Source organism: Anastrepha ludens, chromosome 4 (genome assembly GCF_028408465.1).
Source record: "Anastrepha ludens isolate Willacy chromosome 4, idAnaLude1.1, whole genome shotgun sequence".
Lineage (NCBI taxonomy): Eukaryota > Metazoa > Arthropoda > Insecta > Diptera > Tephritidae > Anastrepha > Anastrepha ludens.
This window is the reverse complement of record NC_071500.1, coordinates 92,037,963-92,063,476: the sequence shown is the minus strand read 5'-3', so window position 1 is coordinate 92,063,476 and position 25,514 is coordinate 92,037,963. Positions and strand designations below refer to the sequence as shown.

At 35.6% G+C, this 25,514-nt stretch overlaps 1 protein-coding gene across 1 annotated transcript; it reads right to left on the bottom strand.

The window, feature by feature from the left end:
• Positions 1 to 20,497: 20,497 nt before the first annotated feature.
• On the bottom strand, positions 20,498 to 21,652 carry LOC128862057 (long-chain-fatty-acid--CoA ligase 5-like). The gene is made up of 5 exons (XM_054100459.1): positions 21,578 to 21,652; positions 21,393 to 21,502; positions 21,056 to 21,284; positions 20,812 to 20,977; positions 20,498 to 20,706 (listed from the first exon to the last, which is right to left on the bottom strand). The coding sequence occupies exons 2-4, from the start codon at positions 21,455 to 21,457 to the stop codon at positions 20,876 to 20,878; spliced, it is 396 nt and encodes a 131-aa protein (XP_053956434.1). The 5' UTR covers positions 21,458 to 21,502; positions 21,578 to 21,652; the 3' UTR covers positions 20,498 to 20,706; positions 20,812 to 20,875.
• Between the last annotated feature and the right edge of the window lie 3,862 nt (positions 21,653 to 25,514).

Sequence of the window (25,514 nt, the reverse complement as noted above, 5' to 3'; positions counted from 1 at the left end):
ATAAGTATAATAAAGGGTGGTTAAGTTTCAAGGGCCGGTGTTAATTTTGAATAAAATACAATTTTTTTAGGAAATTATTGTCATTTCTCTTTATTATGATAATATTGGTATGGCTCAATTACGTGTGGAACAAAATATCGGCCAAATGGCCGCCGCGACCTCGGTGGCACACCTCCATCCGATGGTCCAAATTTTCGGTGACGTTAATGTCCCGAATTATCTCATCTTTTAGCTCTTGAATTGTTGCTGGCTTATCGACGTACATCTTTTCTTTCAAATAAGCCCAAAGAAAGAAGTCCAACGGTGTAGACGTTTAGGTGTGGTTCACATTCAACATCGGCCCATGAAATTTAACCACCCTTTATTTTGAAGCGGAGCTGAAACAAAACGTAGGAATAACTTAAGGGGTTAGAGGTAGTCTGAATTAAAAAAAAAAAAATGGATTTTTGTTTTTGCCTTTTCTTAAAGTATAATATCTTAAAACATTGTTTGAAAATTTGAAGTGAATCTGACAAATACTTTTCGAGTTATTCAACAATTAACAAAGGGCGCTCGGGCGCTCCGCAGCGTTCGAGAGCAAGTAGCTTGCAGCAGCTGCAAGCAACCGACGTATGAAAGTGGCTGATAAGCGCGCAAACGATAACACTCGAGAAGGCAGAATGCTACGCAGGCAACAGCAAATCGATATTATGGAAGCTGTTATGACGGCTGAAGAACTATTATATGGCCCAGGAATAGATGAAACAGTGTAAATAATTAAATAATTTATTTATTTATTCATTTTAGTAAGTCAAGAAATACAAAGTATGACCCTACATAAATCGATAGCAAAACCTTAAATGCATTTTTCGCAAAACTATGTTTTTTTAACTGGTGATCACTGTAACTTAAAAACTGCTTGGTAGATTTCAATAAAATTTATACTGCTTTTGAAAAACATTAAAAACTAGTGTCTGATCGAAGGATTTTTTTTTTTGAAAGTTTTTCTCGAAAATCTGAAAAATATTTCCAAAAGCCGCCATATAGTTAATTTTGAAAAAAAAAAAACGATCAGGCACAAGATTATCTATTAATAAAACCAATTTCTCTTGTCCGTTTGATTTTAGAGGAAGGACTTGTGATGATCACCGCAAGGAACTTCTGAAGAAACGGGCTCCGCGCACACAGCGATCACTTTTACAATTATTATTATTTTTTTTTTTAATTTTGCTAAAGAGAAGTCGAAACATGATATATGAATAAGTTCGTTCGGTTTTTTTTCGAAATTTGAAACTTTATTGACGTAAAATGGTTACAAATTTAATATTCAAAATATTGTCCATCGCTTACTACTACTTTTTCCCATCTTTCTGGCAATTCACGGATTCCCTTTGTGAAAAATTCGGTCGGTTTTGCCGCAATCCACGAATCGATCCATTTTTTGACTTCATCGTAATTACGGAAGTGCTGGTCAGCCAGGCCATGTTGCATCGATCGGAAGAGATAGTAATCGGATGGCGCAAGGTCTGGACTATACGGCGGGTGGGGTAGGGCATCCCATTTGAGCGTTTCTAAGTATGTTTTGACCACTTGTGCAACATGTGGCCGAGCATTGTCATGTTGCAAAATAACTTTGTCGTGTCTATCGGCGTATTGCGGCCGTTTTTCTCGCAGTGCTCGGCTCAAACGCATCAATTGTCGTCGGTAGACATCCCCCGTAATCGTTTCATTCGGTTTCAGTAGCTCATAATACACAACACCCAGCTGGTCCCACCAGATACACAGCATAACCTTCAGGCCATGAATATTCTGCGCCGACGTCGATGTTGAAGCATGGCCAGGGTATCCATACGTTGCCCGACGTTTTGGATTGTCGTAATGGACCCACTTTTCATCGCCAGTCACAATTCGATGCAAAAAACCCTTTCTTTTGTGCCGTTGAAGCAGTTGTTCGCATGCCATAAAACGGCGTTCAACGTCTCTTGGCTTCAATTCATACGGCACCCAATGGCCTACCTTTCGGATCATTCCCATGGCTTTTAAACGTTTGGAAATGGTTGATTGATCAACTCCCAAAGTTTTTGCAACCTCTTCTTGCGTTTGAGCCGGATCTTGATCGAGCAATTCCTCCAATTCGGTATCCATGAACTTTGGCGGCGCACCCTCGCGTTCTTCGTCTTCCAAGCCAAAATCACCACTTTTAAAGCGTGCAAACCACTTCTGGCACGTTCGCTCAGATAGAGCATGCTCACCATAAACTTCCACCAAGATACGATGACTTTCGGCTGCTTTTTTCTTCATATTAAAATAATGAAGAAGAATTCCCCGCAAAAACACATTATTTGGCACGAAATTCGACATTTTCAAGTGTGGTAAAAATATTGTTGTTTACGCTTCAAATAAAAAACTTATACTGACGTTTGTGCCTTATGACAGTAGCTCTCCAATGAATGTTTGGAAATGTGGATCGATGGAATAATAATCAAGTTACGCCATCTGTTGTAAAACCGTAACGAACTTATTCATAGTCCTATTAAATAAATAAAAAATAAATAATTGGCGCGTACACTTCTGTTAGGTGTTTGGCCGAGCTCCTCCTCCTATTTGTGGTGTGCGTTTTGATGTTGTTCCACAAATGGAGGGACCTACAGTTTCAAGCCGACTCCGAACGGCAAATATTTTTATGAGGAGCTTTTTCATGGCAGGAATACACTCGGAGGTTTGCCATTGCGATGATATATTAATGCTACGTTTTTATTTTTGTAAAATAAAGCAACTAACCAACAAAAAAAAATTATTAAAAATCATCATTTTTTCGGGCCTCTCAATCTCAAAAAAAAATGTCCGGTTAAGTAAGATCCGTAGATCTTAGTGGAAAGTCAAAAGTACTCTTTTTTAACACCTAACGTACTGGGACCTGGCAGTGGTTCCAGAAGTTTGGCCCAAACGTTGTCCACACCTTTTGCATTGATTTGCGGTAGAATAGTAAGCCAAGTACCACCATCACCCATCGCCTATAACTGTCTCGGCTGCTCTAAAAAAAAAACAATCGTCCCAAACAATCATTATTTGATTGTTCTGTAATGTTTCGTGAATGATTTAAGAAATATCGGTGTCTCAAAGGTCACATTTCTGTTTCATGAGAGCGCCAGACGAGTACGAAATCAGCCTCAAAAATTTAGCCCAACTTCATGAACCTGAATGACAAGTGACAAAACATGTCTACTGACATTCCTTCAATTATTAGAGTTAACGGTGCTTTTTGTATGAACATTTGAAGATCTCGTTACAAGCCTGAGTATGTAGGTAGTGATGTGTAAGCATTGAGTGCGATGAATATTATAGATTTGAGGGGAAATTGAGAGCTTGTATTTGCATGACCCGAGCAAATTAAGAAATACATCAGTATTGATAAAGGTAAACTTAAACGAAATGGCAATACTGTCATAGAGCCTAAACAACAAAACACACACACACACACATACATATATCTATACACAAACTTATTCGGCATATTTCGGCACTTACAGAAATGTCTACAACAACGCGGATGATCACAGACGGCAACGCCACTGTAGCGACGCCAGGGACGACAGCAACAATGACAACGTCAGCAACAACAAAAACAATAGTAATAAGAACGAAATCAAAACAGTGACGCAAAGGCGTGGCGGCGAGACAAGAAAATGGGCGGCTAGTAACTAGAAGCAGCAACAGTAGCAGCAGCTGCTGTCGTCCATTTGAGGTTGTTGTTCAAAAATGAATATTAAAAACACAATAACAAAAAAAAACATGTATGCCAATAACAACGCCAATACCAAAACACACTGGCATCAGCAACGACGACGGCGGCAAAAAGCAGAGACATCGCGTAAAGGTGCGCAGACATTAGCCAAATAAGCGAAGCCGAGCCGAGTCAAGTTGTGCCATTCAGCGAAGCAGGCAGTCAGTCAGTCGGTTATAAAATCGTACAAACGCGCACACATACACACATAAACCTAAGTTGCTTGGATTGTTTGTACTTACATACATGCACGCACATACAAACATATGTATGTACTTACCGGCACGGAGGCAGCAGACCACCAAAGAACAATAGCAAGTACATACAAACAATTGGCAGGCAATAGACGAATTTTGAACAGCACTAGCATTGTTTTTCGCCAAATGCCAAGAATTTCCACGCAGAATTTCTCAAAATTGGAAAATTACTTGTAAACTCATTCCCTTAATGAGATACACACACACATACAGTGGTGGCCATATCATATGCAACTAACATCCTATTTGCAAAAAGCTGTACATATTTTATCATTAAAATTTACAGAATGTTGATTTAATGGGCAATTATATTAGTTTCGAATGTACATTTTTATTTTACGTTTTCAAACGAAAAGTATTTGTTCCCTTAAAGAAGATAGACTCCCATTTTTACATCAATCCTAAAAGAGCATGGACAAAATAAATGCAACTCTTCAAAATAGTTTAAGTAACACTATTGTAACGGTACTTTAATCGTTGTCTTTGGTTTATCTGTCACTCAAAATAGCTTGTATACTGCATATTATATAATATCAACCGTTCCTGCAAATAAATTAGTGTGTTTATTTAAATAAAGTTTCGCGGTTTTGATAATGGCAAGAGACAAATTTGGAATTGAACTTCGGAAGAGAATTATTGCAGATTTTCGGACAGGAATGACACAGAAAGGCATATCTGCAAAATACAGCATACACAAAAGTACGTTTTCGCGAATAATTAAAAGGTTTGTTACAAGAAAAGAGGTTGCTGTTATTCAGAGCGCACACGCAAAACCAGCCAAAGGACAGACAACTGGCAAAAAAGAATCGTTAAATTGTTCCAAGACAAATAATAAAAGACTTAAATTTGCAAATATCCACGAGAAGTGTGCGTAGACGCCTTTTGAAAGCTTCACTGCGAGGTTGCCGTCCTGCACACAAACCTATGAGTTCAATGAAGAACAAGGCAAAGCGTTTGAAATTTGCCAAGGAGCATCTAAATTGGCCGATCAGCAAATGGAAAACAGTCCTTTTCAGCGATGAGTCAAAATTTAACTTGATAGGTAGTGATGGAGTGTCTTATGTGAGAAGCCCAGTGAATAAACGGTATGATCCTCGTTATTGCAAGAAAACGGTTAAGCATGGTGGAGGCAATATAATGGTGTGGGGCTGCTTTTCTGCAAATGGAGTTGGACCATTACATAAAATTAATGGAATTATGGACCGCTATGGCTACAAAAACATTTTGGAAGACGTAATGCTGTCATATGCTGAGTGGGAAATGCCGATGCGTTGGGTCTTCCAACAGGATAATGATCCGAAACACACGGCAAAATATGTAAAGTTTGGTTTACCGAAAATAAAGTTGATGTTATGGAATGGCCACCACAGTCCCCGGATCTCAACCCGATAGAGAACTTGTGGGAACTGGTTAACAGGCGGATAGGCAGGACTAGCATTAGAAATGGCGATGAACTTTTCAATAAACTCCAAGAAGCCTGGAAATCGATCCCGATGAAAACCATTGATAATTTAATTGCATCAATGCCGAAACGATGCGCCGAAGTCATAAAATGCAATGGGTTTGCAACAAAATACTAGTTTCACTATTTTTCACGATAGCTTTCAAAAAGTTGCATTTGTTTTGTCCACGTACTTTTTAAGTTGTGTTATAAAGGTTACATGTCTTTTCATATCTGAATTAATTTTGTTTAATTTAAAAATATAAAGTAAAAGTGTACATACCAAACTAAAATAAATTAACATTCAATCAACATTCTGTAAAGTTTAATGGTAAAGTGCAAACAACTTTTCGTAAATACAGTGCACTCGCGATAACTCGAACTAATTAAAACAGGCGCTGTTCGATTTATCGAATTTGTTCGACTTATCAATTGAGTGTGCCATGTTAAAAAAACAATCATCGATATCGATTTTTTTCAATTAAATTTATTTATTTATTTACATATGGATATGAGCATGAATATGTTTAAAATAATTAATTCGTTTCAATATTTTTCATCAAATATTTGGCAGTCTTTGTGTCAATTACACAAAAAAAGTCAGCTTTAACAGAAAAGTTAGGCCGAAAAGAAAGTTGTAATGTGTGTTTGTCTTTTCTTGCCTGCAGCAATGTTGAATATGACTTTTTCACGCAGCAATTGAAGAGTGTTAACCTTTGCGGGGCTTACTTGTTCAGTTGTGGCCCACTGAATTACCTTATTGATAGAGCTAACTGCCTCCTCAGATGATATCCGCTCACATGTCTCAGTTGTGTTGTTAAACTCAGACTCAGAATCACTAGTTTCAATTATTACTTCTGTGTCGGTAAATTCGGCACCATCATTCCATTTGTTAACATCATAAAGCGTAAATTCGACCTGTAAATTATGTTTTTCATGTTATGTTCTTTCAAGATGAGTCCACTTATTGGGTAATTCTTTTTTCTTTGGCACAGAAACCATTTGTATAAAGAGGCTTTCATTTTAGGAAACTCAGAAGCTTTTAAAGTTCTCCTCTTCCCAGGACCCAAAAACGTGTTGTTTACTGCTTTTAAAATTACCTTGTCTTTCTTTTTTATAAGACTTATGGTGGACTTGGCTACCCCATATTCCTTCGCTAGAGAAGTAACACTACATCCACGTTTAATTTTGTTAAGGACTTCAGCCCTCTCTTTTAATGTTAAACACTTCAACCTTTTACGATCCATTACTCACATGCACTGATACCAGAGAATGTTAATGCAATGAGAAGGAGCAAATGTTAAACGAGCTTTTTTCGAGTTCTAATTTGTAGATTCATAATAAGGTCATTTCAAATTCAACTTTGCTCACGAGTGGCGAATTGCGGATATTTACCACGCGAGTGACGCGAGTGGAGGGTTTCTATATTTACTTGCCACGCTAGGACAGAAATTCAGATTTTTTCTGCGTTTACCATACTACTGAGGAAGTTCATAAGATTTTTCGGCACACTACTAAGGAAATCGAAGCGAATAAATTTGCGATTAAGAAGGACGCGCGGCAGTTAGTTTGTGGTGCAGAAGCTAAAGTCGGCGGAGTTATTCGTTTTGTTTTTTGGCACGTATATAATTCAGGTTCAAGTCCTGAAGTCATATTTTTTTTCTTGCACATTTTTTTTTTACAATTCAAACCAGGAAAGTTTGGTAAAATTTTTGAGTTTATTTTAATTAAAATTTCTTTAAAATACTGTTTTTTTTTTGTATTTTATAAATGGAAATTTCTTTTCGGTATAAAATAGTTCATACTGGATATGACCTGACTTTTATATAAATCAATCAAAACAGAAAATATGTACATATATCTATAATCTATTTCATCAAATCCAAATTATATTGATGAGAAAATATCATTCTAATATCCGTCCAGAAAGCTAAACGCGCATACACACATGCATATTCATATAATTACGCATACAAACTTTCAACTAACGCAGAATATGTGCATATAAAACTGCGAATCGAATAAATGAGTGATTTAGAAAAGATCATTAATAATTGTAGATTAGCGCGATCGTGAAAGACGTGTCGTGTATGCAGTACACCGTCTCATATTTGACTCAGGTTCAAATCCTGTGCACAGTTTTTTGTTCGATATTTTTATTTCATTTTTTATATTTGGTTTAATTGAAATTGATTTAAAATAGTGTATTCAGGTTTTTCTAATACCAGTTATTTAGAAATTTATTTTCTATATAACATTATTCATTTGAATTGATTTATATGTAAAACAGCCATAAAGTCAATCATATGAATATGCATTCCTATATTTAATCTCTTCAGTCAAATCTGAATTACTGACATACACATATTGATGAGAAAATATTCTAATATCCATCCAGGGAGCCTAACGCGCATACTCACATATGTGTATAAATATATGTACAAACTACCACCATTCTAACAAACCCAGAACACAAGCTTCTGCGCACACTTGACACAGGGCATGTAAAGAACAACAACCATTCACTGTGGCCGCCTACTCCTTACCCTTCAGGAAAATACGGTATATCTACAATACATATGCGGTTGTTCACACACGATTCGCTAAAAAGGAATCCGCGCGCATTCAAAGGCACAGCATTGTGCCGAAAATTATGAATTATGAAGCGAAAACAAAACTGCCCCATAATATACTTAGATACCTTTTTAGACCTTTTTTATGAAGTGTAACTTATTATTTGGTATATGAATACTTATATTAATGTCGAGTGTTAAGTGTTACAGCTTTGAAATAAAAAGTACATATTGATTGAAAAATTTTGGTTACAAATTTTGAGACATCGGTCTCTTTTGTTATGAACAATACTGCATATCAACACAACTCGCAGAAGCTTCAGTGATTTCTTCAATATTAAATGGTTTGGCACTTTGTGCTTCATGGGAAGGCTGAATGTCTGCACAGTAGCCTACAAAAAAACCGCACTCTTATTTTACAGTAAGTTTATTTCTTTGCTGCTAATATGCATATGCTTTTGTGCACTTTTTATCAATCGGAGAACCACATACGTAAAGGAATATGTTATCTTTGCATTTATATATCACGCGAGAACTAAAAATAATGGTTTAGAAATTTTCCCTAGTATCGAAATGTCCTGGCCAGAACTTTTTCATATACTACTTGTCGTTTTTTTGTGCCTATTACTGTAGCTTTTGCGAACACTTGACTCACAGCAGCTGCGGCTGTCGAGCAGTTGGAACACATATTTACATACATAGAAGCGTGCATACATATATACGGAGCCGCGACCACTCGACATCACAAAAATTCAAGACTTACAAAATATTGGCAAATAATTTCAATTCGACGCGAAATATTCCAATATTGACTATTTTCGAATGGTCGCGAAAATTGGCATATGGGCGGCTCGTTTATGAATGAAATTGAAATATGAGCTCTAACTTATGAATGAACTTTTTGTTTTTGATCTAAATAGTTCAGCGCCGTCGCTGATAGAATCATGGCCGCTGCGACTGCGTCTACGAATGTATTTTGTTTTTGTAGTCGCTAGGCTTAGATTTTAGCTTTGGGCGACATGCGCATGTGAGGTATGTGTTTTTGTTGTGTTCTAGAACATTTTAGAATGTGTGGTGGCAAAGCGGCCATCGCGTTGTGCTTGCTGTTGCTTTTGCGTCTATCAAAGTATTGTGTTTTTGTAAGTACAATATTAGGAATATCGACCGGTGAAAGACAAAAGTACACGGAAGCAAGAAGGGAGCGCTGTGCTCGCGCATATGTATATGTATGCTTGAATGTATGAACGTGCATGGATGTAGTAACATATGAATACAATTATTTTGTAGGAAGTTTAGAAGGCAAGTAGGTATATATGTACAATATGTATGTATATATGCTAGGACATAAAGTCGGTATATATGCATACATAGAGCAGAATTGTTTTTGCACTTGTTAGGAAGAAACTCGTTCACTAGTTCGTATGTGTATTTGATTTCTTGTAAGAATGTGATGTGGTATGACATGTGTACATACATAAGTCAAGGTTATTTGGGCATACTTGCATATGTGATATGATGTTCTTGCGCTTGTGCATTATTGTTTTTCATATACAAATGTACATACATACATATGTATGTAAATGCTGTCGAATACATAAACTATAAATTGACATACAATATAAAATAAGTGTTGATTTATCTTAAACCGTTCTTTTTTTCTAAATGCAAATACCTCCTATTGACTTGTACATACATATTATGTACTTATGTATATTTCATATACCATCATTTATTTATATATATTATAAAGTATACGTTCATTTATGTACATATGTGTGTAATGAAAAACTTCATGAATTACTTTCAGAACTTTATTAAAATTTATTCGCGTCGCGCGCATGCACAAAACCTTTTGTTCACAACGCAGGCGCAGAAATAAACGCTCTGCGTATTTATTCTCCCCACGTGACTCGCCATCAATTCTCGGCACAAATTTTTTTTTTCGTTTTTAAATTTTTTTTTTTTTAATGTAATCGTAAAAAAATTTGTAATACATTTTATGAATCCGTTTATCATTTCAAAAGTAACAAAATGGTAAAAAAATAAGCAGTCGAAGAAATAAACGCACCACCTATTTTTCCTCGCCACATGTTCGACTCGAGTTCAATTCCCGGCGCAAACTTTTTTTTATAAATTTTTATTTTTAAATCGTGCTTTTTTTAATGTAATTGAAAAAAAAAATTATGTAATAAATTTTACGTATTCGCTTATTATTTCAAAAATACGAAAATAGTAAAAATTTAATTGGTTTAATGTCGAGGTGAGAAATGTGTTGTGTGTTGAGGTGAAAAATGTGTGGTGTTTCTAATTTTTGTGTGGGCAAAACTCAGTGAGGTGTCTATAAACTCGGTGTGCTAAATGACCTTATTACAAATCTTTCAAATCTCAATTGTACTAAAAAAAGCTTACAGTAACATTTGCACCTTCTCATTGCATTAACATTCTCTGCTGATACACTACAAATGACAAATTTAAAGCAATTTGGTCAATGCAAGATGTTGTTCCCAGAAAACTAACGGGATATTAACGTCGAAATATTCATATGGACAATACACTAGTATACATATAATTTATATACATATACTATTACCAGAGAATGTTAATGCAATGAGAAGGTGCAAATGTTACTGTGAGCTTTTTTTAGTACAATTGAGATTTGAAAGATTTGTAGTAAGGTCATTTAGCACACCGAGTTTATAGACACCTCACTGACTTTTGCCCACACAAAAATTAGAAACACCACACATTTTTCACCTCAACACACAACACATTTCTCACCTCGACATTAAACCAATTAAATTTTTACTATTTTCGTATTTTTGAAATAATAAGCGAATACGTAAAATTTATTACATATTTTTTTTTTCAATTACATTAAAAAAAAAACGATTTAAAAATAAAAATTTATAAAAAAAGGTTTGCGCCGGGAATTGAACTCGAGTCTAACATGTGGCGAGGAAAAATAGGCGGTGCGTTTATTTCTTCGACTGCTTATTTTTTGACCATTTTGTTACTTTTGAAATGATAAGTGGATTCATAAAATGTATTACAAATGTTTTTACGATTACATTAAAAAAAAAAAATTTAAAAACGAAAAAAAAAATTTGTGCCGAGAATTGATGGCGAGTCACGTGGGGAGGATAAATACGCAGAGCGTTTATTTCTGCGCCTGTGAACAAAAGGTTTTGTGCATGCGCGCGACGCGAATAAATTTTAATAAAGTTCTGAAAGTAATTCATGAAGTTTTTCATTACACACATACATATGTACATAAATGAACGTATACTTTATATGTAAATAAATGATGGTATATGAAATATACATAAGTACATAATATGTATGTACATGTCAATAGGAGGTATTTGCATTCAGAAAAAAAGAACGGTTTAAGATAAATCAACACTTATTTTATATTGTATGTCAATTTATAGTTTATGTATTCGACAGCATTTACATACATATGTATGTATGTACATTTGTATATGAAAAACAATAATGCGCAAGCGCAAGAACATCATATCACATATGCAAGTATGCCCAAATAACCTTGACTTATGTATGTACACATGTCATACCACATCACATTCTTACAAGAAATCAAATACACATGCGCACTAGTGAACGAGTTTCTTCCTAACAAGTGCAAAAACAATTCTGCTCTATGTATGCATATATACCGACTTTATGTCCTAGCATATATACATACATATATATATATACCTACTTGCCTTCTAAACTTCCTACAAAATAATTGTATTCATATGTTACAACATCCATGCACGTTCATACATTCAAGCATACATATATGTACATATGCGCGAGCACAGCGCTCCCTTCTTGCTTCCGTGTACTTTTGTCTTTCAGCAGTCGATATTCCTAATATTGTACTTACAAAAACACAATACTTTGATAGACGCAAAAGCAACAGCAAGCACAACGCGATGGCCGCTTTGCCACCACACATTCTAAAATGTTCTAGAACACAACAAAAACACATACATACCTCACATGCGCATGTCGCCCAAAGCTAAAGTCTAAGCCTAGCGACTACAAAAACAAAATACATTCGTAGACGCAGTCGCAGCGGCCATGATTCTATCAGCGACGGCGCTGAAAAATTTAGAACAAAAACAAAAAGTTCATTCATAAGTTCGAGCTCATATTTCAATTTCATTCATAAACCAACCCGCCATATGCCAATTTTCGCGACCATTCGAAAATAGTCAATATTGGAATATTTCGCGTGGAATTATTTGCCAATATTTGATAAATCTTAAATTTTTGTCATGTCGAGTGGCCGCGGCTCCGTATGTATGTATGCACCCTTATATGTATGTAAATATGTCTTCTAACTGTGCGACAGTCGCGAGTTAATGCGACTTCCAGCGAATCACACATTGCTGTCCGCAAAGCCGCATATATGTTATGTACCTTATGATCAGAAAGTACCGGGAATGTTTAAATTAAACAAAACAGAGTTAAATTTAAGGCAAATTTATATTATCTCCTTCAAAATTTGACCCGTCTGAAGCAACACACATGTGCCAACGTTTAACCCAGTCCTCCAAACAAACCCGGCAGGCCGATTTGTATTCTCTTTGATCAGTGCGATGGCGCGTTATCATCATGCAAAATCTGAGGATTGGTTGCTCACATTTCCGGCGGTTTGCAACACACAGCATCTCTCTAAGGTTTCAAAACGGATAAATAATATTCTCTATTGACTGTCTGGCCCGATGGAAGGTACTCATGGTGGACTATGCCTTGGCAATCGAAGGAAGCAGTCAACATCACCTTCCCGGTTCTTTTTGCTCATAGGGTATACATATCCCATGTGTCAAGTGTGCGCAGAAGCTTGTGTTCTGGGTTTGTTAGAATGGTGGTAGTTTGTACATATATTTATACACATATGTGAGTATGCGCGTTAGGCTTCCTGGATGGATATTAGAATATTTTCTCATCAATATGTGTATGTAAGTAGTTCAGATTTGACTGAAGAGATTAAATATAGGAATGCATATTCATATGATTGGCTTTATGGCTGTTTTACATATAAATTAATTCAAATGAAGTATGAATAATGTTATATAGAAAATAAATTTCTAAATAACAGGTATTAGAAAAACCTGAATACACTATTTTAAATCAATTCTAATTAAACCAAATATAAAAAATGAAATAAAAATATCGAACAAAAAACTGTGCACAGGATTTGAACCTGAGTCGAATATGAGACTATGTACTGCATACACGACACGTCTTTCACGATTGCGCTAATCTTCAATTATTAATGATCTTTTCTAAATCACTCATTTATTCGATTCGCAGTTTTATATGCACATATTCTCCGTTAGTTGAAAGTTTGTATGCGTAATTATATGAATATGCATGTGTGTATGCGCGTTTGGCTTTCTGGACGGATATTAGAATGATATTTTCTCATCAATATAATTTGGATTTGATGAAATAGATTATAGACATATGTACATATTTTCTGTTTTGATTGATTTATACAAAAATCAGGTCATATCCAGTATGAACTATTTTATACCGAAAAGAAATTTCCATTTATAAAATACAAAAAAAAACAGTATTTTAAAGAAATTTTAATTAAAATAAACTCAAAAATTTTACCAAACTTTCCTGGTTTGAATTGTAAAAAAAAAATGTCCAAGAAAAAAAATATGACTTCAGGACTTGAACCTGAATTATATACGTGTCAAAAAACAAAACGAATAATTCCGCCGACTTTAGCTTCTGCACCACAAACTAACTGCCGCGCGTCCTTCTTAATCGCAAATTTATTCGCTTCGATTTCCTTAGTAGTGTGCCGAAAAATTTTATGAACTTCCTCAGTAGTCTGGTAAACGCAGAAAATATCTGAATTCTTGTCCTAGCGTGGTAAGTAAATATAGAAACCCTCCACTCGCGTCACTCGCGTGGTAAATATCTGCAATTCGCCACTCGTGAGCAAAGTTGAATTTGAAATGACCTTATTATGAATCTACAAATTAGAACTCGAAAAAAGCTCGTTTAACATTTGCTCCTTCTCATTGCATTAACATTCTCTGCTATTACATATGTATGTATGTACAAAATGTACATGTTTGAAAAGAATGTGTGTACAAATAAATTTGTTTTTTTGTTCGAGTTATAGCGCTTTAATATTGTTCGAGTTACAAACTAGTCAATAGGGAAAAAAATGTGTTCGAGTTAGCACGTCGTTCGACTTAGCGGCTATTCGAGTTACCGCGAGTGCACTGTACTGTGTTTGTTGCATATGATATGGCCACCACTGTACATATGCACATGTGTAGGTGAAAAGAGTGATTTTCATGCATATTTAGCGAAATCAAGTGTTTGCCACTTCACAGATCTGTTCCAACAGCTGTGCTGAATATCCTAGCGAGGGTTGTCAAGGGGACATAAAAGTGGTTACTTCTGAATACTGTTACGAATAAAACAGAGAGGGAGGTTGGGATTTTCATGTAAGCAGATTATTTTTGGGTGTTTGAATCATGAACGAAAGTGGCCAGCCAGCAACTCAACAAGTTGTTTGCAGGCGAGATGCAGAGAATACTCTATCGTTCATGGTTTGCAGGTTTATTAGTTCGATGAGAGTAGATTCCTAGGCCAACCTCACAGGCATATCAAAGAGAATTGTATGGTAGAAATCGAGTTAAAGAAAAAAAGTATTAAGTTACGTTTAAGTCTAGAGTAATGATACCACAAGGTGGCGTAAAATTATTTACGCTTTCGGATGATTTATAATTTTTGCAAATGGTGTTAAGAAGTTATTCAAACCCCAAATTGGATGATTAATTTTGCGCCACCTTCTAAAAAGCGTCACCAATAAAACACTGAAAAAAAATGGTTTGACGATCGAAATAGATTTATTTAATTATCGATAACACATTTTAAGGGGTTAGGGGTAGTCAGAGGCCCGGAAAAATGATGATCCTTAATCATTTTTTTGCTAGTAAATTGCTTTATTTTACAATAATAAAAACTTACCATTAATACATTATCGACTTGACTTTAGCAAAATTTCAACAAAAAAAATTAATAATTGTAAAAATTATTGCTGTTTGTATGACGCCCGTTTCTCCAGAAGTCCCTTGCGGTGATCATCACAAGTCCTTGGGGACTCATCTTAAATCAATCGGACAAGAGGAATTGGTTTTTTTAGTAGATACTCTTGTGCCTGATCGAAGCTTTTTTAGACGGCCTCAGGAAAAAACTTTCAGATTTTCCAGAAAAAAAGCCTACAATTAATTGTTAAAAAAATCGAAATTTTTGAAAAAAAATTCTTCGATCAAACACGAGTTTTTTAACATAGTTTTTTCAGTTTAAAAAACATAGTTTTGAGAAATACGCATTTAAAGTTTTGCTATCGAGCTCCGGAGCGCCCGAGCACTTTTTGTTAATTGTTGAATAGCTCGAAAAGTATGTGTCGGATTCACTTCAAATTTTCACGCAATATTTTTAAGATATACTTTAGGAAAATGCAAAACAAATCGAATTTTTTGAAAATTCTGACTACCCCTAATGCTTTAAAAGGAAAATAATGACAAAGTTTTATATTTTGGTTTTCTGAAAACTAGCTGTAAAGTATAGAAAACAGTTGAAAAGCGGACAATTTTTTATCCACCGAAAAAGATGATGACTCCATGAAAATATTTTTTTTTGGCAAAAAGTACTTACGTTTTACTCTGTTACCGTTTTTTGAAAATGAAGCACTCGCACTTCAGTTCTGTTTTTTCACCCATTTGCACAAAAGTGAGGTTATTTTGAAATGTGATAAATCATAGACAATTTGTTTGCGCTTTATTATTGTTCGTGTTATATATTTTAATTAATAATACTTAGTTTGGAAATAAAATTGAATCAAAACTGCAATACCATATTTGGTTGTTCAATAAGTTTTGCGGTTCGATAAGAACAATACAATTTTATGGTTTGAAATACACTTTATTATTCAATATAACCTTCCTGAGCATCAAAACACTTATTCCAAAGAGATTCCAATTTATGAATTCCATCCCTGAAGTGAGAATCTGGAAGGGCTGCAAAATAAGTTTCCACAGCTGTTATTTGATGAAAAACGCTTTCCACGCATGAACTTAGCTCTAGAAACTGATGGAGTCTGGTGAATACGGTGGATGCTCCAACAGTTCTAACTTTAATTCATAGATTTTAGTCATTGTCGAAATGCTCCTGTGACTTGGTGCATTGTTCTGGTGAAAAATATATACATATGTATATTTTTTGCAAAGTTGGTCTTTCTTCACGAATTTTTTTCCTCAGTGAGTCTAAAGGGTTACAATAATACTCAGAATTTATTGTTTTACCAGTTTGCAAGTAATCCACAAACAAAATTCCTTTCACATTGCAAAAAACTGATGTTAACACCCTCTTGGGCGATTTCTGGACCCGAAGAACAAGGTGGACACCACTCTTTAGCCTCCTGTCTTGATTTAGGATCATGGCGATAGACCCAAGTCTCATCCGTAGTCATGAATCGATGCACAAAATCCACTTTATTCTTTTGATAATGCTGTAAATGTTGCTGAGAAATTCGCATTCGCATGTGTTTTGGTTCCATTGTTAGTAAATGCGGCACATAGTTTTCTGAAGCCCTATACTTCCGTCAAAATATTGCTTACACTGCCCAATGAGTTGCCTAAAGTTTCTACTAAATCTCTTTCAGTCACTCGACGATTTTCCAATACGATATCCTCAATTTTTTCTACGCTTTCTGTTGTTGCAGTTTTCGGACGTCCTTGACGTGGATCGTCTTCAAGGCTTGTACGACCATGTTCAAATCCAGCAACCCATCTTTCTACTGCACTAATTGTTGGCGAAAAGTTCTTATACACTTTCAACATTCGAACTTTTCTTTAGCTTTTAAACCTTCCAAAAATAAAAATTCCATTACTGTACGATGCTTGATTTTTTCTATTGTAGAAATTATTGTGACACGTCGGTACTAAATGGTTTATAATCAAAAAATAAATTGTCAAATTGAAATGAAAATTCACATACGTTCATATGAACAGTGTAGGTACTAACATAACAAAAATTATATAGGCTAGTAGCAATGCCCTGTCTTATCGTACCGCAAAACTTATTGAACAATCTGGTACAGCATTTGCATTTCTCCGTCTTTAGCAAAAACGAATAAATTTTTCCATCTTTGCGTGGTCGTCACTGTTCTCACCAGCGGTTAACAGCCTGCGAAAGAGCACGGATTATACCCATTTTACAATGATGTGATTAGTTCCGTGTCGTTCGGCTGAGGAACGGATTGAGTGGCAGAAAAGTGGCATTATCAAAATCCCCTCAATGTCCGCGAACGCACTCATTGTGTACTCGTCAGCTTCCAGCCCGGCTTCAACATCGTGTAAGACTGATTCATGTGTTTTTCCACTCAGGTAAGCATTTTGATTTCTACTATTATTCTATTCTATTCCACTCAAATATGTTTCACTACCACTCGTTCTAGACTTTTCAAAGAGAACGATGACCACTAGCAAGCGAATGCTGATCAGGTACTTGACTACTACACATGGAACCATCCTCCGATGCTCCTCATACCCCAATGCCCAACAATACCTCAATCGCACGCTATTCGGCACGTCGATATTGTTCAATCATTTCGCGCAGAGCGTCGATACTTTCTGGCACAACAACTGCTTATGGTCGGCCTTTCCGAAATTCATTAGAAAGTGAAGAGCGACCACGAGAAAGTTAATTCTACCAGTTTGTTACGGTGCTACCGGGGCGGTACTTACTCACCGTATAATGATTTTAGTTCGTCGACGCATTCTTGTCTTGTGAACCGACTTCGAATATTGTGAAAAATAATCGCACACGCACAATTCGCTCATTGGGTCTGCTCATGCAAAAATTATGCAGTAACTAATTTCCGAGAATTCTCTCTCAAAGCGAAAAATATCAAAAACAGTACATGAGCGCAAAATCAGTAACCATTTGCAAGTTTAACGAACACCTGATTAAATTGTTGGCAGGAAAAATCCCACAAATTAGAAAAATTTTCACTTGAGGTACCTTGTATTAAATAAAAAAAAAAATAAATAAATAAAGCAAATAAAATGGAAAATAACGCGCTTCGGAATCACATGACTGCATTTTGTCCACATCATTTTGTTCCATTTCATCATCGCTGTCAGATGAAGAACATTCCATTTTCAATTGCAATTTCCAAATTTTAATTCGTGTTTATTTTTACTTTGCGATCAGCTGTTTTTCTCACTTGCAAATTCTTACAAGTAAAAATTTATCGAGTAAAAACTTGCAACTTCCCCTCAAAATTAAATGCCATTTTGTTCGCTCACTTTCCCCTACTTTGCAAGTTTTTTGGGTACGTGAACACCAAAACGTGGTAATTTGTAACAATTCTTACAAACTATTTGCTTCATGAGCAGACCTATTGCCATAGTCACTGTCTATGATTTTTCGAAGACCCTAAATCTGGCGAATGATTTAAGATAACTCGAAAATTCAGCGACGTTTCCATGTAATGCGCGAAAGAATCGAAGTAAGAGCAAGTAATTGGGAGGAAACGACACTAAGGGCGGTTGCTTAAACGTGAATTCTCTTCAAACTGCCTGGATGCCTACGAAACATTTTCTCCTCTTTGACAGCTAATGCGGATTTTCAATTGTCTTCAGAGCATTTGCTTTGTGCAAATCCCAAATAAGCCCATCGTGGAAGTCATTTGATAGGTAAGGTTCGGGCTGTCCATTGAAAAATATTTATGCGTCTCTCATTAATGACCGGATTAAATTATTATTTTTTATTACTTGGTTTAATATTACATTTCTCTCATTTTTATTCTAAGGTTGCGCACAGATTTGGAGTAAAAAAAAATGCATTACATAAAATCGGAATCTGCTGATGTTGATAGATATTCGAGTAGAGGTAAGCCCATTTTTATTGCACTTGTTCGTGGTTGCCTAAATCCTACGCAGTAATTGCCTCTTTAACCATTCCTATGGCCCTTCAAATTAAAAACCTTTGGTCTCAGTAAACTACGCTGTTAATTTGTTAACAACAACATTGCTGCCAACGCTGCCAGTACTGTTGTGTTAGTCGAGGTGTTATTGCCGTTAGCTACAAATGTTGTGGACAGTTTTTGCTCTTTCTGCTGTAGGTAAAATAACCTTTGAGAGACACACACATAACCACATTAAAATGTAAAAGTAATATCCCTGCAAACCAACTACCTGCTATTTATACTGCTAACTTGTGGGTATCGTTCACCTGTGAAGTTGTGAGCTTTGTAGTAATTTTATATTCTACGCCGTGCAATTGCTACCTACTTCCAGTCTATACGTGTGATGATTTTATTCGCTCGCACTAACAGAAATTTCTCAATACTGCTGTGCTGCTCTAATTGACATTCAAGTTGTGAATGATGTGGGTAACATGTAGTGAACAAAACCTTCTGAACTCATGAATGTTGTTGTTAACATGTAGTGAACAGAATTTCATGAACTAGTGAATTTCGTTGTTAACATGTAGTGAACAGAATCTTTTGGGCCGGTGAATGTTATTGTTAACATGTAATATAGTTAACAGAATTTCATAGACTAGTGAATTTCGTTGTTAACATGTAGCTAACAGAATCTGATGAATAAGTGAATTTCGTTAACATATAGTTAACAGAATTTCATAGACTAGTGAATTTCGTTGTTAACATGTAGCTAACAGAATCTGATAAATAAGTGAATTTCGTTAACATATAGTTAACAGAATCTCTTCAACTGGGTAATTTTGTAGGTAATACTTACGGATCCTATATACAATAATCCTTCAAAATTACTGAATCAAATGGTTATTTATTGAATATTATTTATTTAATAAATTATTTTAATATTTATTTAATTAATTTTTAGTTTCTAAAGAAAATTAATACAATATACAATAATTTTTTTAGTATGTTCTATTTATGTACAGCTATTTATATTAATTTACTATTTACATTATAAAATTACGTTAAGTTTTAGATATTTATTTTAATATTTGCATTGTAAAATTAGGTTTGGTGTTAGACAAATTTTAGTTTTAGTTATTATATACATGAATTAGTTTAGTTTTTAGAAAAGTTTACGTTTTAGTTTTAATGTACATAAATTAGTATAATATTTACATTCTTAAATTAGGTTTTGGTGTTAGAAAAGAACATGAATTAAAGTAATTTGACATTATAAAATTAGGTTTGGTGTTAGACAAATTTTAGTTTTAGTTATTTATATACATTAATTAGTTTAGTTATTAGAAAAGTTTACGTTTTAGTTTTTATGTACATAAATTAGTATAATATTTACATTTGATTACTCTTTTCTAATAAAATTTTATTTAGTACCTGAAGAATAGTTTTGGCTAAAATGGTAATAGTTTGCTTTTTGCCGGTATTTAAAATATCTATTTTACAGAAATTTAAATTGATGCCTAATTAAATAAATAGCAATTTAATGTTTTTTCTATTTTCGCATAAAGTTTAAAATTGTTCGCATTTTACTTCTAACTCCTCTACGGGGTTTCTCGCACTGTTTTGTTCAATTGTGGCCGCTTCGCTTTGAATGTTGGTGTGAGTAGTCCATTTTGTACCGAAAACGGATCGGGATGCAAATATATATCCTTGACCTGGTATATAAATACAAAATTTGTAATTATTATTAATTTTAAATTATGATATTATTACCACGTCATACGTTACTAGTATAAGCAGATATGCACTGGGCTACTTACCTGTTCGAAGGATTTCAGTCCGCTCTGCTTACCCCAATTCAGCATGAGTTCTTTTACTTGTGGATTATTGCATGCATAGCACCGAAAGTGTGCCCTTGACGCGATTGTCGTTCGCCCACTGCTTGAGAACATCCACATCAGGCACGACGACGGCTATGATGCAGCTCTAAGTGGGCGTTAAGGGTTGTATGTAAATATGGCGTGAACATGAAAAGCTAGAAATTATGTCAAAAAATGGAGTTACCTTAAGGCTCTCTCCGTAAACGTACACCTGATTTACGTATTGGCTCAGAGTGTAAATATTCTCAATTTTCTCCGGTACAATATATTCGCAATGGCTTAGCTTGAAAATGTGTTTGCGACGATTGATTATGCGCAGCGTGCCATTTGGAAGCCACATGCCCACATCGCCCATGTGGTGCCAGCCTTCAGAGTCAACAGCCTCAGCAGTTTTCTCGGGATCTTTGTAATAACTGCGACGCAAAGGCAGAGAAAGAAATTATCATTCAAGTTAGTTTTAGTCACAGAAATCAAGTTCGCACAGGAAGAAACCATTATTTGCTTAAATTATCAACACCTACCCGTGGAATACGTTAGAACCGCGCACGCACACCTCCCCAGTGTTTTGACTGGCGAAATACTCCATCTCCGGCACATCCACAAGCTGCAAAGGATTTGTGAATACGTTTTTCTGAAAATAAAAATACATTTTATTAGTTTAAATAGATATATAATTCCAAAATTTACTAAAAATTGTTCAACTTACCTTTTTGCTTGGAGATTTTCACAGAATTAATTTTTGTATTTGACATTTGCAACTTGTTTTTTGCTGTCACTTTCGCACTCACTATAGTTAAGTTTGTATGCATGTATGCGCGTGTACATATACATATGGTTTTCTTCGTGTAATCGCCCAAAAGGTTCTGGCACATATGTACATATCGTTTGTTTTATCCAACAATTTTTTTTGTTTTGGTTTTGTAACTGCGAGTATTTTATGCTGCTGCAATGCTTATATTTTCACCTACATACTTTTATATATTCGTAGATTTTTGTTTACTGTCATTCTTTTCTTTTACTTTTTCTTTCGATATGAAATGTTTCAGTTATTTATTCATTTGGTTGATATGCACCTGATTACAAGTACATCCTAGAACCTTTATTCGCGCCTTCCATGCTTTATATGCGAGATGGGCAATTTTACGTTATGATTGGTTCGACGATTTTCTGGCATAGGGATATTATATTTAACTAGAAAACGTTTGAAAGGCAATGTGGAGTGAGTTAGCGGAGCGCTGATGATTTGCGCTGCCGTAATTGCCGTCTTTTGTTCTCTTAATCTTTCGCGGAACTAAGGAAGAAAGTGAAGGGAAGTAATGTTGACTAAAAATTTGACCTTCAGTTCAGTTTCAGTAGCGATTTTCGAGGTTTAAGTATAATTTTCCAATTCGTAGTTTTATTGTTTCCGGCGAGGTAGCAAATACTTACACAGCTTTAATGTGAATGGAGGCTAAAAAATGTTTTTAGAATAAAAACGTCTGCCTGTTTACGAATCCAGAATCCAAAGTCGATTAAACAAGGATCTATTGAATGACTTTCGAAATAGTTCACGTACCTACACTGTTTGTAGCCGTGCTTTTATTTTTGTTGAATTTGAATTGAATTTGAAAAGGTCGAGCCAAGGAACACCAGGAGATTTGGTGGCTCCTAAAACACTCAGGCTAAAGAGCCCATTGTATTTAAAGCTCTGGAAAGGGGGTAGATAGTCAAGGAGGGAGGGAGAAAAGTATCAGAGAAAGATATACAGTGGTGGCCATATCATATGCAACAAACACAGTATTTACGAAAAATTGTTTGTACTTTACCATTAAACTTTACAGAATGTTGATTGAATGTTAATTTATTTTAGTTTGGTATGTACACTTTTACTTTATATTTTTAAATTAAACAAAATTAATTCAGATATGAAAAAAAATGTTACCTTTATAAAACAACTTAAAAAGTACGTGGACAAAACAAATGCAACTTTTTGAAAGCTATCGTGAAAAATAGTGAAACTAGTATTTTGTTGCAAACCAATTGCATTTTATGACTTCGGCGCATCGTTTCGGCATTGATGCAATTAAATTATCAATGGTTTTCATCGGGATCGATTTCCAGGCTTCTTGGAGTTTATTAAAAAGTTCATCGCCATTTCTAATGCTAGTCCTGCCTATCCGCCTGTTAACCAGTTCCCACAAGTTCTCAATCGGGTTGAGATCCGGGGACTGTGGTGGCCATTCCATAACATCAACTTTATTTTCGGTAAACCAAGACTTTACATATTTTGCCGTGTGTTTCGGATCATTATCCTGTTGGAAGACCCAACGCATCGGCATTTCCCACTCAGCATATGACAGCATTACGTCTTCCAAAATGTTTTTGTAGCCATAGCGGTCCATAATTCCATTAATTTTATGTAATGGTCCAACTCCATTTGCAGAAAAGCAGCCCCACACCATTATATTGCCTCCACCATGCTTAACCGTTTTCTTGCAATAACGAGGATCATACCGTTTATTCACTGGGCTTCTCACATAAGACACTCCATCACTACCTATCAAGTTAAATTTTGACTCATCGCTGAAAAGGACTGTTTTCCATTTGCTGATCGGCCAATTTAGATGCTCCTTGGCAAATTTCAAACGCTTTGCCTTGTTCTTCATTGAACTCATAGGTTTGTGTGCAGGACGGCAACCTCGCAGTGAAGCTTTCAAAAGGCGTCTACGCACACTTCTCGTGGATATTTGCAAATTTAAGTCTTTTATTATTTGTCTTGGACCAATTTAACGATTCTTTTTTGCCAGTTATACTATCAGGTTGTCTGTCCTTTGGCTGGTTTTGCGTGTGCGCTCTCCTCGGTGAATAACAGCAACCTCTTTTCTTGTAACAAACCTTTTAATTATTCGCGAAAACGTACTTTTGTGTATGCTGTATTTTGCAGATATGCCTTTCGGTGTCATTCCTGTCCGAAAATCTGCAATAATTTTCTTCCGAAGTTCAATTCCAAATTTGTCTCTTGCCATTATCAAAACCGCGAAACTTTATTTAAATAAACACACTAATTTATTTGCAGGAACGGTTGATATTATATAATATGCAGTATACAAGCTATTTTGAGTGACAGATAAACCAAAGACAACGATTAAAGTACCGTTACAATAGTGTTACTTAAACTATTTTGAAGAGTTGCATTTGTTTTGTCCATGCTCTTTTAGGATTGATGTAAAAATGGGAGTCTATCTTCTTTAAGGGAACAAATACTTTTCGTTTGAAAACGTAAAATAAAAATGTACATTCGAAACTAATATAATTGCCCATTAAATCAACATTCTGTAAATTTTAATGATAAAATATGTACAGCTTTTTGCAAATAGGATGTTAGTTGCATATGATATGGCCACCACTGTAGGAAAGAATAGAGACAGAGATAGAGATAGTTAGTCCTGTGAGAATTTTCCAGATTCTTTGGCAAATCTGTAAATATCCTCCAATTTTTAGAGAACGAATATTACTCATTCTCATGACATCGGAACCCAATACTCGTAGTCGCGCTCTAGCAAAGGCAGGACACTCACAGAGAAAGTGCTCAGTGCTATTTATTTTTGTTTGTGTAATTACAAATATTTTTGACAACTATGATTTTATTGTTGTAAGATACTTCGTTTGTCTAGAAACCAGCATTAACAACGATAACAATGTCAGCCTTGAAATCCAACGGAGGGGAATTACTGCTACTTACTGGCAGGGGAACAAGTGCTACTTTTGACTAAGTAGGCAATTAAGTAGTAAAGTCCTCTCTCGACGAACAAAACGAACACTCTACAGTGGATGATGACAACATGCGATGAGGCGTCCCCTCTGCGTTGGAAAGATCCGGTGGGGAAGGATTTGGCCTCATTTGGCGGCGGTTAGCACGTCATTCCCATAGCAGCCGGTTCTACGTTACCGGAATGACTCGTGTTTTTCCCGACCAAGGGCTGCCGAACCCAGCAAACTAGCCCTGTCTAATGAACCATTTATCATCACGACAAAGAAACGACTGGCGCCTTTTGTTAAACTCGGCCAAAGTCGCGTAAGTGGTTATCGCGCCAATCCAGAAGAAGAAGAATTACATACATTGTATATTTTTCTATTACAATTTTTGGTTGAATTTCAATATTAAAATTTTATTGTTTAAAATATTTTTATTTAAAATGGTTAATAAAATTTCGTTGCTGTTAGAAGTACCCGCGACTTTGTATTGCCCAACTTATATTGATGTTATTGTTAAAGCCAAAAAATTATTGTACAAGCGTCTGTATGCACATACATACATACATACATACATATGTACGTAATCACCACCGTCATTCACACTATCGCTACGTTTTTGTTTCATCGCCGCGTCGACTTACTCATATTGCTGCTCCACACATGTATACGCACATACATATATGTATATGTACATCGGCATCGCAGCTGTAGTTGTTGTTATTGCTCATGCTGTTGTTTTGTCGCCTTTGCCATTGTCGTCATCGCCCCATATTGCTACATAGCCAGAGCAACACTGTTGTCATTGCCTCCACCCGGCTAGCCGCAAACGTCTCTCCAACACGTAACGTCTCTCGATACATTTTGCGTCGTGGCGTCGCTTTTGCTTTCAGCGGTTGTGGCTTCGACTT